A 13,294-nucleotide genomic window follows, 5' to 3' on the forward strand; every position below is an offset into this window, starting at 1 on the left:
GCAAAGAGTCAGACATGACTGAGCGAATAACACTACAGCATGGAAAAGGTTCAGAAACATCCATCTGGATGCCTTGCTCCCTGCCATGTCCTTGGAGCCTGGAACACTGCCTGCTACACACTTGGATGTTCAACAGATCTTACTGAATGAAAGAATAAATCATGTGTCTTGTAGCTCCCTGCTGTCAGCACTAGTAATAAAAAGGTGACCAGACTCCCTAGCTCTTCCAAGGAAAACAGTTAAATCCCTCCATCTCCCAGAAACTCCCCTGTGCCACTTACCCAACTCCCAACCCCTGTGAACGGATAGTCCTTGCCCTGTCTGAAGGCAGCTGGGGACACGATTAGGGGCTCAGAGGCTCTGACTATTGCACTGCTAACATAAAAGCTGTTTGCTTCCAGCTTTATTAACTTCTAAGGCTTTTCCTGTTTTCCCATCATGGGCAAACCCAAATCTTGGCAGACACTAAAATTCAAATTTTTGAATTAGATTCCTGAATGGTGATTAAAGCAGATTTGGGACCTCAACAAAAGAGATTTCAAACTACCAACAGTATCCAGACTATTCCAAAGAAACTGTGCCCCATGGAGGAGGTGGGGTGGGGTCTCATCCTGTGCGTCTCTTGGCCTCATCTCCGGCAACCGCACCGTCTCCTCTGGGCAGGGGATTCCAGGCTGGCATAGCACGAGGTCTGCGGTGGGGCTGCTGTCATTACCAGGCATGTGTGCAGGAGCTGGCAGAAAAATGAGTGAAGTTGCTGGTTTTTTCACTGACTCACAGCAGCCTTGCCCACCAGCATTTTCACAAGCCCACTTTCCGTTCAGGGAAACAGAGAGAGAAAGACCAGGATTGATGTCTTCAAGGCCACCAGCCTTCAAGAGAGCAGTAAGATAAACACCAGCCTCCAGCCCTGTCCCAATTTGACTTCCCAGCCTCCCACACTGAGATGCATTCATTCAGACTGTTTGCCAAACAGTGCTGAGTCTCCATAATGAAGAGCCCTCTGAACACACCAATGAAAGGAGCTTTCTGTGTATATTGGTCTGAAATGTAAAAATGTCCTTCTGCCCCAATGCTTGTCTGTCCGTTAAAAACTCAGTATTGATCAGGAAAAAAAAAGAACAAGCCAACAAAACAAAACAAAAAACAAAACGAACAAAAAACGGACTCTCTACTCTCAATCCATTAAAGGAATCAGCAACCCTTGTCTCCCAACCATCCAGCATACCTGAATTCAAACCCATTGGTGGAGTCAGTCAGCTTTTTCTTTTGGGTGGAGGATAGAGGAAGGGTTGTATATAAATAAGCAATTTGTTGTTGTGAAAAGAAAAATTTCCAGGGGCCTGTGTAAGTTGTTTTTGCATTTCTTTGGTGCAGTGTGGAGCCAACATCAGATTCTGAGTTTGTTAAATGGGGTGTTTCACCTCCCGGGGGAAGGGGATGTTCACACCCAGGCCAGGCCAGGTCAGAGCTCTCTGTTCTGGAGTGTGTGGATCCCTCTCTGTATCTAGCAGAGAGGCCCAAGGCCGCCCCCACCCCACGTCCCCCATAGGACAACAAAATTCACAGAAGCCTGTTGATCCACAGAGCTGAATGTTTTCCTTATTGCTTAAAGCAAAAGCACCATGCTTTTAATAAACTAGGGGAAAAGTATGAAGTGAAGGGAAGTGAAGTGAAAGTCACTTTGTTGTGTCCGACTCATTGTGACTCCAGGACCTGTAGCCCTCTAGGCTCCTCTGTCCATGGGATTTTCTAGGAAAGAAAACTGAAGTGGGTTTTTCCCCATTTCCTCCTCTAAGAGATCTCAACCCAGGGATCAAACCCTGGTCTCCTCCATTGCAGGCAGATTCTTTACCATCTGAACCACTAAGGAAGCCTCAGACTAGGGAAAAACTGAACATCGTTCCTTGGCCCAAGACAGCTGCAGGGCCCTGCATGGATGACAAAGACTCAACTTTTCTCTACCAAGATGAGGGTTAAGAGTGGAGAGGTTGATGGTATGTGAGGTAAGATTGATGGCAAGGACAGCTAGGGGACAGCCAGGTCCAGGCAAACCTCACAACTTCCGCTGTTGGGCATGCAGTGTGTCCTGAATGAGCCAATTAATGAGTTACAACAGTGAATGAATGACAGCGTAAATCCTGAGCCACTGCGAGACCATATGAAATTATGCAATGGCTAAAACGTATCTTTGGCATCCCAGAGCTTTTCATTTTTGTGCGCCTTCTTTTTCTTGGCAATATCCAAGCAACTAGTCTCGTTATTGTTAGTCGCTCAGTTGTATCTGACTCTTTTGCAACCCCATGGACAGTAGCCCACCAGGCTCCTCTGTCCATGGGATTTCCCAAGCAAGCATACTGGAATGGGTTGCCATTTCCTCCTTCAGGGGATCTTCCCAACCCAGGAATCAAGCCTGTGTCTCCTGCATGGGCATGCAGGTTATTTACCACAGAGCCGACACAGGAAGCCCTCTAGTCTCCTTGACATCTTATCAAAACCTGCTCTTGGGAAAAAGAGAGAAAGCCATTCACAGCAAACTCTGCCAAACTGATAGTGCTACATGCCATCTTCGTATGTATACTTTCATTCTCAAAGGAATCAGGTTTCTAAACGGAATGTAAGCTAAGAAGTGAATACCGTTTATGGAACTTTCAGCTCTCAGGCAGTTTGCAAGGAGACAGAGGTATGTACTGAGATTTGGAGAGGTGCCCCCAGGGCTTTTCCAGCATCCCAGAAACCTTACAAACCACCTGATCATTTTGTCTTTGCATCATCAGGCTGACTGGAGGTTTATCATGTGCTGTTGACTCACCCTCCTGGCTGCGCTGGGCTGGGATTCCTCGACGGTAAGGATCTTCTAGCAGGCCGGACAAAATCACAAGTCTCCTTTCACAAATACTGATGGAGAACATGCCAGAGGAAGATGAATGTATCAGCAAGCTCCTGACTGCAGGGAGCTCAGTGTATCCTCTGCTGCTGTTTGGTCACTAAGTCATGCCCAACTCTTTGCAGCGACCCCATGGACCGTAGCCCGCCAGTCTCCTCTGTCCATGGGATTTCCTAGGCAAGCATACTGGAGTGCATTGCCATTTCCTTCTCCAGGGTATCTTCCCAAGCCAGGGATGGAACCCACGTCTCCTGCATTGGCAGGTGGATTCTTTACCGCTGAGCCACAAGGTAAGCCCTGAGTGGGATGAGGTGACCCTAATGCTGGGAGGAGATCCAGCCAGGCAGGGGGACAGGGTAGGGTCTTCAAATTGTGAATGCACACAGCTTTCCTTGGGGGCATGCCAGCCAGGGATGGAGTCCTCAAATTCTCAAGGTTCATAAGTTTTCCCCTAAAACTCCTGGGGAAAAGTGATGCCGTTCTGATAACCATTTTGCCACTTGCAAAAGAAAGGCAGCTCCCTATCCATCCTGAATTTTATTTATGGAGCATTTTTCTGGGATGAAAAAATCTCTTTAGCCTCAGGGTATCAATGTGATAAACTGTCTTGTGTTTTTTTTTTTTTTACTTTCTCACTTAGAAGTGAATTCAACTGGATCTATACTTAGTGAATCCTTGCTGGGCATTTTTCTTTCACTCTTATATAATTTTAACTATAAACTATGAAGAAGATCAATTTTTATGGCGACCTGTTTTCTTTCTTTTAACTTAAGCCACAATGTTAATCACTGGTTTCTAGTCTGATAGATACTATTTATAAAGGAATAAACCTTTTATGAGGGAAATAATTCTTAAATAAAACATTAAAATTTAGCACATGTTTGAACATAGTCTTGACCCTATGCTTAGCAAAAGGAGGTTTTTGGTCATCATTATAATGCCCTTTGGGTGTGGTATTAATTGAGGTTAAAAATTATAGTGAAACTTCATTAGGCAGCCATGACTCTTACATTAGGGGCTTCCCAGGTGGTTCAGTGATAAAGATTTCTGCCTACCATTGTAGGAGACACAGGAGACATGGGTTTGATGTTTGGATCAGGAAGAGCTCCTGGAGTAGGAAATGGCAACCCACTCCAGTATTCTTGCCTGGAAAATTCCATGAACAAAGGACCCTGGTGGGCTACAGTCCATGGGATTGCAAAGAGTCAGACACAAATGAGCGCACATGCACTCTTGCATTAATATTCTTTCTGCTCTGAATCCTTAGTGAAAACATATGCTCTTTAAATATTCAAAAATTGTATACTGCTTTTATTGTCAAAAACCTGTGTAGTATTTTAATGGCAAATAAACTTTCACTTTAAAGAAACATCTTTTTGAGGAATTTTTGAAAAGAAATTTTGATAAAGTTATATAATTAGTACTAATAATTGGCTGAACTGGATTTTCCAGGTGGCTGAGTAGTAAAGAACCTGCCTGCCAATGCGAGAGATGCAGGTTCGATCCCTGGGTCAGGAAGATCCCCTGGAGGAGGAAATGACAACCTACTCAAGTATTCTTGCCTGGGAAATCCTGTGGACAGAGGAGCCTGGCAGGCTACAGTCCATGGAGTCACCAAAGAGTCAGACATGACTGAGTGACTGAACAACAACAACCGATGTCTTGCCTTGTTTGTGTACCTGCTGTTAAGAGCGGGGTCTGGCTCAGGTTGAGGTATTCTGAATTTAGGATCAGGGGTCCTTAACAAGGGATGAGTTAGCACTCACGTGTTGATGTTGTGAGATGACATCAGAGGCTCCTCTGGTGAGAACACCGATAAAATGCAATGTCCTGTTTTCATCCAGCCAAAAATGCACACCTGAATCTAATCATGAGGACAGATCAGACAAACCCAAACTGAAGGACAGTCTACGAGGTAAGTAGCCTGTCGTCTTCAAGAAGCATCAGGAAAGATAAAAAGAGACTGAATCAGAGTTCTGAGATCTGAAGACGAGTGCAATATGAGGTCTTGTATTAGATCCTGGAAAAAAAAATCCATAAAGGATATTATTGGTACAATTGTCAGCATTTTAATATAGACTGTGGATTAGACCTTAGTGCTGTTTCAATTAAATTTTATGATTTTGCTAATTCTACTGTGTTTACAAAAGAGAATGTCTTTGTCCTTAGGAAATTAACTCCCAAACATTTAGGGCTAGAGAACTTGATAATGAAACCAATATGCAAATATTTGTAAATACAGAGATAATTGATGGTGCAAATGGGGTAAAAGACAAATTCATGAATCTAGGTCAAGGGTATATGGGAGTTCTTGAACTGTTCCAGCTTTACTGTAAATTTGAAATTATGTCAAAAGAAAAAGTTGCGAACAAACATACAAGGAAATCTGAGCATATGATGATTTTTCTATATTCCTGTTCTCCATATTTCTTTTATGGATGTATATTTTCATGATAAAAATTAGTACATGTACCCCATTTAAAAAATTTGTGAGTGATGCTCACACTTTGAAGTGTAACTGGACAATTTTCCAGGTCTTGTATCAAAAAACATCAAGAGGTATGGTTAAAAATTCATAGGTAAAATTTTTATTTAATTTTTTCATGGTCAGTGTGCTTATTCGTTGTGTCATCAAATTGCAACATGATTTTTTTTTTCCAATTACAGTCAGACTTCATCTTATCTCTCTTTATGATGTGTTTGATATGTTCTACTGAAATAGTTTGGGTGTCATTAGGGGGGCTCCTAGGAGCTCTGATAAATAGTCCTTCATGTCTCAGTACAGAGCAGAATTCAGCGAGAGACAAAAGTGATGGATAAGAAGTGATTTGTTAGAATAGGACACTTATTAGGTTTACCTGTGGGTGGGTGAGAGGTTGCCACACCCCAAGAACTTATTGAACTACAGTTCTATAATCAATGGAAAAGTTGGGAGAGGGGGGAAGAACTTCCTTGTCTTCCTTGAGTAGATATCACGCTTCCGTTTTAGCTCCTCCTCCAGGTTGAGCAGGGGCGTCTTCTTGTCCCTACGTGGTCAAGTTAGGTCCACAGATAATTGTTTTTTAAGTGTGCAGAGAGCATGTCCTAGGGATAATTAACTTGATGACACCAGTGGGCAGATTGTAAGCCTTTTTCTCTACTATTGTTTTATTGTTTGGGGGATGGGTATTGTGCAAAGAACATGTCTTACCAGCCAAACAGCATGCTTGGGGTTCACTAGTTCACTAACTCATTGAGCCCACTAGGCAGGATGTAGGTCTCATGTCACCATTGTTTTATTGTTTGGGGGCAAGTCTTGTGCTTCTGTTGCATGGTAATTTAGTTGCTAAGCAAGGTGGCTTGATTCTACTGTTAAGCAAGCCAATCTGGCTTTGATGCAAGAGATTTGTTCTGCTTTATGAGTCAAGCAAGGGCTTCCCAGGTGAACTTGCTTGCCAGTGCAGGAGATGTAAGAGACATGGATTGGATCACTGGGTCTGGAAGATTCCCTGGAGGAAGGCTTAGCAACCCACTTCCAGTATTCTTGACTGGAGAATCCCATGGAAGAGGAGTCTGGTGGGCTACATAGTCCACAGGGTTGCAAAGCGTCGGACTGACGTGACTGAGCACGAACGCATGCACAAGTCAAGCAAGCCCACATTGCTTCAGAATTTTCCCATTACTTTCTTGAGTGATCATTAATCTTATTGTAGTCTCCCAAAGCCCTCTAAAGTTCCATCTCTATCTACAATTCCAACTATCTCAGTCATGTCCAACTCTTTGTGACCCCAAGGACTATAGGCTGCCTGGCTCCTCTGTCCATGGGATTTCCCAAGCAAGAATACTGGAGTGGGTTGCCATTTGCTCCTCCAGGGCATCTTCCTGACCCAGGGATTGAACTTGTGTCTCCTGAATCTCTTGAACTGGCAGGAGGATTCTTTACCACTGAGCCACCTGGGTAGCCCTACATCCCATTAAAAATATGCTTATTTAACTCTATGATGAAAAAAAGAGTTGGTACCTGGTTTTTCAAAAAGTTTTAGGGAGTCAAGCAAAATTGTGTGCTGCCCATTGAAACAGGGCATGTGACAATTTGACTATGACAGTAGGAGGGGTACTCAGCATTGAGGTGACTCCTGGAGAGAAACAGGGTACTCTGGCAAACAGAGGTAACCCAGTGGGTCAGAAAGCCAAGCCAGCTCCCCAGTAGTGGGATGGCAGGAACCAGACACCTGGTGGGTCTTGATGTGGAACACGGGTTCCTAGGTAGAACTGGGAGATAATCAGGTTTTCCAGAAGGGACCCTGGGCTCAGGGAGCCAGACAGGGATCCAAGAGACTCAGGAATCAGACTCAAAGTGAGGGCTGGACTAGCAGGGGATGAGTTCATGCTGATTCCCTGTTCATCTGGGTTTCCTTAGGCCAAAAGGAACCAGTTCCATAGAGTCCATGTCAATGGACATCCCTGGGGACTTCCCCAGTAGTCCAGTGGTTGGGACTTCACCTTCCAATGCAGGGGGTACAAGGTCTATTTCTGGCTGGGGAGCTGGGATCACACATGCCTCACAGCCAAAAAGCCAAAACATGGAGCAGAAGCAGTGTTGTGGCACATTCAGTAAAGACTTTGAAAATGGTCCACATTAAAAAAAAGAACCTCTGCCCTGGAGGCTAGGCCTGGCTGAGGGTTCAGGGGCATAGGTGGTCCCCGGAAGACATGAGAGGTTGAGAACCAGGTCAGGCCTGGCAGAAAGACCATCACAGCAGCCAACTGCAACCACAGCAACCAACTACAACCACAGCAATCAACTGCAACCGTAGCAGTTCTAATCTGAACTGTGCATAGAACCCTCCAAAATGGGAATAGCACACCATTTCAAAGAAGCAGAAACTGAGGCTCAGGTTGACTGAGGCCACCGTGGAGCTGAATTATGATTCCTAAACACTGAGGCTCTTTCTAGCAAAGTGGGTTCCTTCAGCCCCAGCACAACTCCCCATTCCCCCCCCCACCCTCATCCCCACCATCCCTACTCTCAGCTTCATCCCACACTCCTGCTAGATACATTTTGAGCCCAACTCATTCACCTAAGCCCAGAATTTATCCCTGAGTCACAGAGGTGCCTTTAATATCATTTATATCTCAGCTCTGGAGCTATATGTGTTGAGAAGCAAGAGAAGATGATGAGAAGTCTTCCCGGGGAAGCTCTGCCTGTTACCCTGAGACTGTGCAGAGGCCTCAGGGAACAGAGGGCATAGCAGTGATCCTAACACTCATTCTCCAGCATCCCTCAGGGAGGAGGGTCCTAGGCTGAGGGCTCTGGCTCTGCTCCTTCTGCATCTTGGTCCCCCACCTGAGGGTGCAGGAGAGGCTCCCACTCCTTAGAAGTGACTTATAGACCTCTCTTTCCAGATCCTTAAGCAAGAGAGCACACTACCCAACAGGTTCAGGTCCTGCAACAGAGGGATGGTGGCTCCACCCGTCATTCCAGAAGACCGGGACAATCTGTGTGGTCTCTAAATCAGTGGATCTCCAAGTGGGGCCTCAGAACCAGCAGTGGCAGCATCCTGAGAATTTGTTACAAAGGCAAATTCTCAGGTACAACCCCAACCTGTGTGTCAGAAACTCTTAGGGTGGGGTCCGGCTCTCAGGGTCTTAATTTTTTTTTCCCCCAGCATCTTAATCTTAACCAGGCAAATCTGATGCACACTGGCTTTGGAAGCCCCTTTGGAAATCATACTACTTTGAAAATCTGTTTCCTTGGACGTAAAATGGGTATTATCAGTGTTCTTAGTGCAAAGGATATCTTGAGGTTAAAAGAGATAATTCCTAAAGTCCCAGAGTTCCTGGTTAAATGTCACTGTTATCTCGCCAGTTACCACTCTAAGAGCTCAAGCTGTTTCACAAGAATGTAGGAATCTGGGGCTTTCCTCGTGGCTCAGTGGTAAAGAATCTGCCTGCCAAAGCAGGAGACATGGATTTGATCCCTGATCCAGGAAGATCCAGGCAGGCTGGTTCAAAATTGGTTCAAAAAGAACGTCAAGGCTGTATATTGTCACTGCTTATTTAGCTTCTATGCAGAGTACATCATGTGCAATGCCAGGCTGGATGAAGCACAAGCTGGAATCAAGATTGCTGGGAGAAATATCAGCAACCTCAGATATGCAGATGACACCACCCTTATGGTAGAAAGTGAAGAAGAACTAAAGAGCCTCTTGATGAAAGTGAAAGAAGAGAGTGAAAAAGCTGGCTTAAAACTCAACATTCAAAAAACTAAGATCATGGCATATGGTCCCATCACTTCACGGCAAACAGATGGGAAAACAATGGAAACAGTGACAGATTTTATTTTGGGGGGCCCCAAAATCACTGCAGATGGAAACTGCAGCTATGAAACTAAAAGACATTTACTCTTTGGAAGAAAAGCTATGACCAACCTAGACAGCATATTAAAAAGCAGAGATATTACTTGCTGACAAAGGTCCATCCAGTCAAAGCTCTGGTTTTTCCAGTAGTCATGTATGGATGTGAGAGTTGGACTATAAAGAAAGCTGAGCGCTGAAGAATTGATGCTTTTGAACCGTGGTCCAAGCGTCTTGGAGAAGACGCTTGAGTCCCTTGGACTGTAAGGAGATCAAATCAGTCAATCCTAAAGGAAATCAGTCCTGAATATGAATATTTATTGGAAGGACTGATGCTGAAACTGAAACTCCAATACTTTGGCCACCTGATGCAAAGAGTCAACTCATTGGAAAAGACCCTGATGCTGGGAAAGAATGAAGGCAGGAGAAGGGGAGGACAGAGGATGAGATGGTTGGATGGCATCACCAACTCGGTGGCCATAAGTTTGAGCAAGCTCCGAGAGGTGGTGATGGACAGGGAAGCCTGGAGTGCTGCAGTCCATGGGGTCACAGAGTCGGACACAACTGAGTGACTGAACTGAACTGAACGCAATGACACCAATAACATGCATGAACATGATGGGGAAGTTAGTTCCGATTACCCTATCTACAGTTTTCTCTTTATGTTCCAACCCTTGCACTCTGCAGGGTCTCTTGCTCACCTCATTTCAGGTGTCAGCGCCTATCTGAGAGCCCCAGGACAAGACTTCACCTGGGAGATTGTTAGAAATTCAGAATTTCCCCAGAAAGCTTTACAACATTCTAACAGTGATTTACTGGGTCACAGGTGTTTGAGAAGGGCTGCCCGGGGCTCTGTTTACTAAACATCCTTGGGGTTTCTGCCTTAGGAATTCCCTAAGGGTCTGATTACAATCTTCCTGTATGATTCTTATGACAAAGTAAATTTGGAATCTGGGGGTTCGCCTTCTCCTAAGGATCCGGAAAAAAAAAACAAAAAACAATTTTCACCCCAGGATGGAGCTTTGGGGCATTCATCTCCTGGCTCTTTTTGTTGAATGGAATTTATGGCATCTGGGCGTGGACCACCTTTACAACCCCTCCTCTTAAGAGAAAAGTAAAGATTTAATTCCAAGAGTTCGAAAGGAAATAAAACAAATTCTCTTCTTGTTGCTAACATCCAGTACCTGAGATCAGAACCAGTAAAATGGGGACTAGGGGGCCAAAGTCCGGGATTAGAAGGGACAAGCCCCAGCTGGAAGTGCCCACAGGTTGGTGACCTGGAGGGTCCCTTTGACACCCTTAGGCTGTGACGCCCCACTGACTGATTGCGCGGGTCTGTCCTGGGCCCCAGCCCCGCAGCGCTGTAACCAAAGTAGGGAGAGGTTGGATCGCGCGCTCAGCATTTTCCCCACAACTGCCGAATCCCACGAGCCTGCCAAGCTCCCAGCCAGCTGTCTAGGGATGCACCTCTGGCCCCCTACGCCAGCCAGAGCACGCCCGCTTCCAGCCCCCAGACAAGGGCGCAATTTACCAGTGCGAACTGCCTCTGGCCCACCCACAGGAGGAAAGCCGCTTTTTTTTCTTTTTTAATAACATCAAATTCAATATTTACAAGAACAATCCCATGCTTGGTGCTAAAATGACTGGCCACACAAGAAACAGTTTACTTCTTATAAGAAGAAAAACCCAGGCTTGTGCCTTACTCTTAAAAAGAGAGAGAGAGAGAATAATAAATACAGTTTAAAAATTACCCCCCCAAATCGCTTATTGCATGCTCCCTCTTTCCCTCTTGTCGGGGGACAAATAGAAGGCAACTTTGCCGGGGATCCATCGGCGGGTCCTAGCAGTCCCCGCAGCTGTGGCCTTGTAACTTTAAACCTGGCCTGAGGTCATCGTTTTCGCGCTGGCCAAACACAGGCAGGGGGCGGTCCTAGCGAACCCGAGACTGGGACCACCTTAGCGCGCGTACTCTCCCCGCCCTCGCCCTCGTCGGGAGAGATAAATGCTGACTCCGATCCGAAAGTTCCCAACTGCAAAGTTTGCTCCTCCGGCTGCTGTTGCGAGCGAAGGAACTTGGGGACCCCTCCCGCGCTGGGCCTTTTGCTCCCCGTTTTCCAGGCCCCACTCTCGCGCTCCATCAAGGGAAGGCCCCTGGCTACGGAGCTTTTTCATCTTTCCCCTAGTTCAGAAACTAGCTGCTCGGCCCCCCACCCCAGAGAACAAGTCGGCTAAGAAAAATGTGGAAGGTGCCAGTTCTGTTCTTCATTTTGGGAAGCGCATCGTTCTGGGTCCTGGCAGGAGGTAAGGCCAGCGGGCGGAGCTCCCCAAGCAGCTAGCTGGTGGGGACGAGCGAGCCGGGACTTGCGGGTTGCCGGGGCCTGGAATGTGAGGTTGCCCGGGGGAGCAGAGGGGAGCTGGCAATGTGTGCGCGCCGGAGTCTGGAGGCCACAGGAGAGAGAGACGGCGGCTTAGCGGGTGCCAGGTCCCAGGCAAAGAGCTGAGCGGGGTGCCAGGGAAAGACCCCGAATCCACAGGTAGCAGGTGGGGAGCAGAGGGTCCCTCGGGGGCGACTCGTCACCACCTGCCAACCCTTGCTGGCTCCAGAGAGACAGATAGAAGGCTAGCAGCCAGGCGGCTTCCACTGGCGGCGCTGGGATTTTCTCCAGGGCTGTGTATTGGAGGCGTGTTCACTGTCTCAGAAGTACTGGCCCCATGGAATTGGGAGGGTCGGGGTGGAATATCCCTGTGCAGCGACGGCCTCCCTCTGGGGGCTGCCAGTCTGTAAGACAGCACGTTGGACACACTCAGGACCCCATCAGTGGGGATTCGTTATCCTCTGTAGAGAGGATAGTGTGTGGGGTAAGGACTGAACTGGAGGGTCCTGAGTGCATGAGGGAGTGGCCCGTTATTAACACTGATGTTTAAATTCCTTTGGGACCACGTGTGGAACTTGGCCAACATTGTCAATGACCGCGTGTTGGTGACTCCTGAGACCATCACTTCTCTAGATCTGAGAATGGGGATGCTGCTTGCCCATCACTCGCATCGTCTCCTTCTTCCCTCTTCTTACTTTTCCTCCTCTTGCCCCTTGCTGCTCCACGTGCTGTGTTGGTGGTCTCCAGTCACATTGGTCAGTGTTTTATTTTTCTTGGATCTTCATTTTGATCTGTTTCCACAGTAGAATATAAGCTCCTGTGGACACAGCTGTGGCTTCACCTTGAGCCCCAGGGGCAAACGATACCTGGCCCTTAGTAGTTGCTCACTGAATGCTGGTTGAAGGCATTGTAAGCTAGCTGGGGATCTTGGGAGCTGAAGGTTGAGGAATTGAAACTCGTTTACACTTTGCAAACTGAGGATGGAGGTAGGCCTGGAGTCAGAGGAATCCTGCTTGAAGGGAGGGGCTTGAAAGGGGCCTCCACACAAAGACAATAATACCCAGCTCCAGGCCAGTGGGTGATTCAGGGTGTGTTTCCCTGTGCGGGGCTGTCTGCTTTGTGGAGCTTGAAGTGCTCTCTGTGCTGTGCATGTGTCTGTGCTCAGTCGTGTCCAACTCCTTTCTCAGCCCACGGACTGTAGCCCAGCAGGCTCCTCTGTCCGTGGGATTTCCCAGGCAAGAATACTGGAGTGGGTTGCCATTTCCTCCTCAGGAAATCTTCCGGACTCAGGGATTGAACCCGAGTCTCCCGTACCTCCTGCATCGGCAGGAGGATTCTTGACCCCTGTGCCATCTGGGTGGGAAGCCCTTTCTTTGCTGGGTGATGAGCTATTCGTGGCAGTACTATCTTTGGAACTTCTCTCTGCAGAGCGATATACATGGCTCTGCATTTCAGTCACATTTCCTTTTTGGCCAGACTATGCAAATGACACCATTTTGTGCTCAGCAGGGCAAGATGTGGGAGGCCCCCCAAACTGAGCTTTGTTCCAGCTCTGCCCAGGAAAGAGGGCCACTGGGTGGCATCCTCTCCCCTCCTCCAGCCTCCCCCCCAACTCCCCTGCAACCCCCTTGCCCCGGGGAAGAGTTTAGCTGTAATTATCTTTAAGCCAATCCTGAATATCAAAGGTACTCCTAAAA

The 13,294-nt window shown here is 47.1% G+C and overlaps 1 protein-coding gene across 3 annotated transcripts in view; it reads left to right on the plus strand.

Moving 5' to 3' along the window:
• The first annotated feature begins 11,116 nt into the window (after positions 1 to 11,116).
• PDPN (podoplanin) overlaps positions 11,117 to 13,294 on the plus strand; it is a 35,757-nt gene continuing 33,579 nt past the window's right edge. For 2 of the 3 annotated variants that reach the window (XM_081486172.1, XM_081486173.1), the window contains exon 1: positions 11,158 to 11,523. In XM_081486172.1, coding sequence (XP_081342298.1) covers positions 11,460 to 11,523 — 64 coding nt within the window. In that variant the 5' untranslated portion in view covers positions 11,158 to 11,459. Of the gene's footprint in view, positions 11,524 to 13,294 lie in introns of all 3 variants that reach the window. The other variant, XM_081486170.1, reaches the window with a different exon arrangement.

Source organism: Giraffa tippelskirchi, chromosome 5 (genome assembly GCF_054371585.1).
Source record: "Giraffa tippelskirchi isolate mGirTip1 chromosome 5, T2T-mGirTip1v1.2.pri, whole genome shotgun sequence".
Classification (NCBI taxonomy): domain Eukaryota; kingdom Metazoa; phylum Chordata; class Mammalia; order Artiodactyla; family Giraffidae; genus Giraffa; species Giraffa tippelskirchi.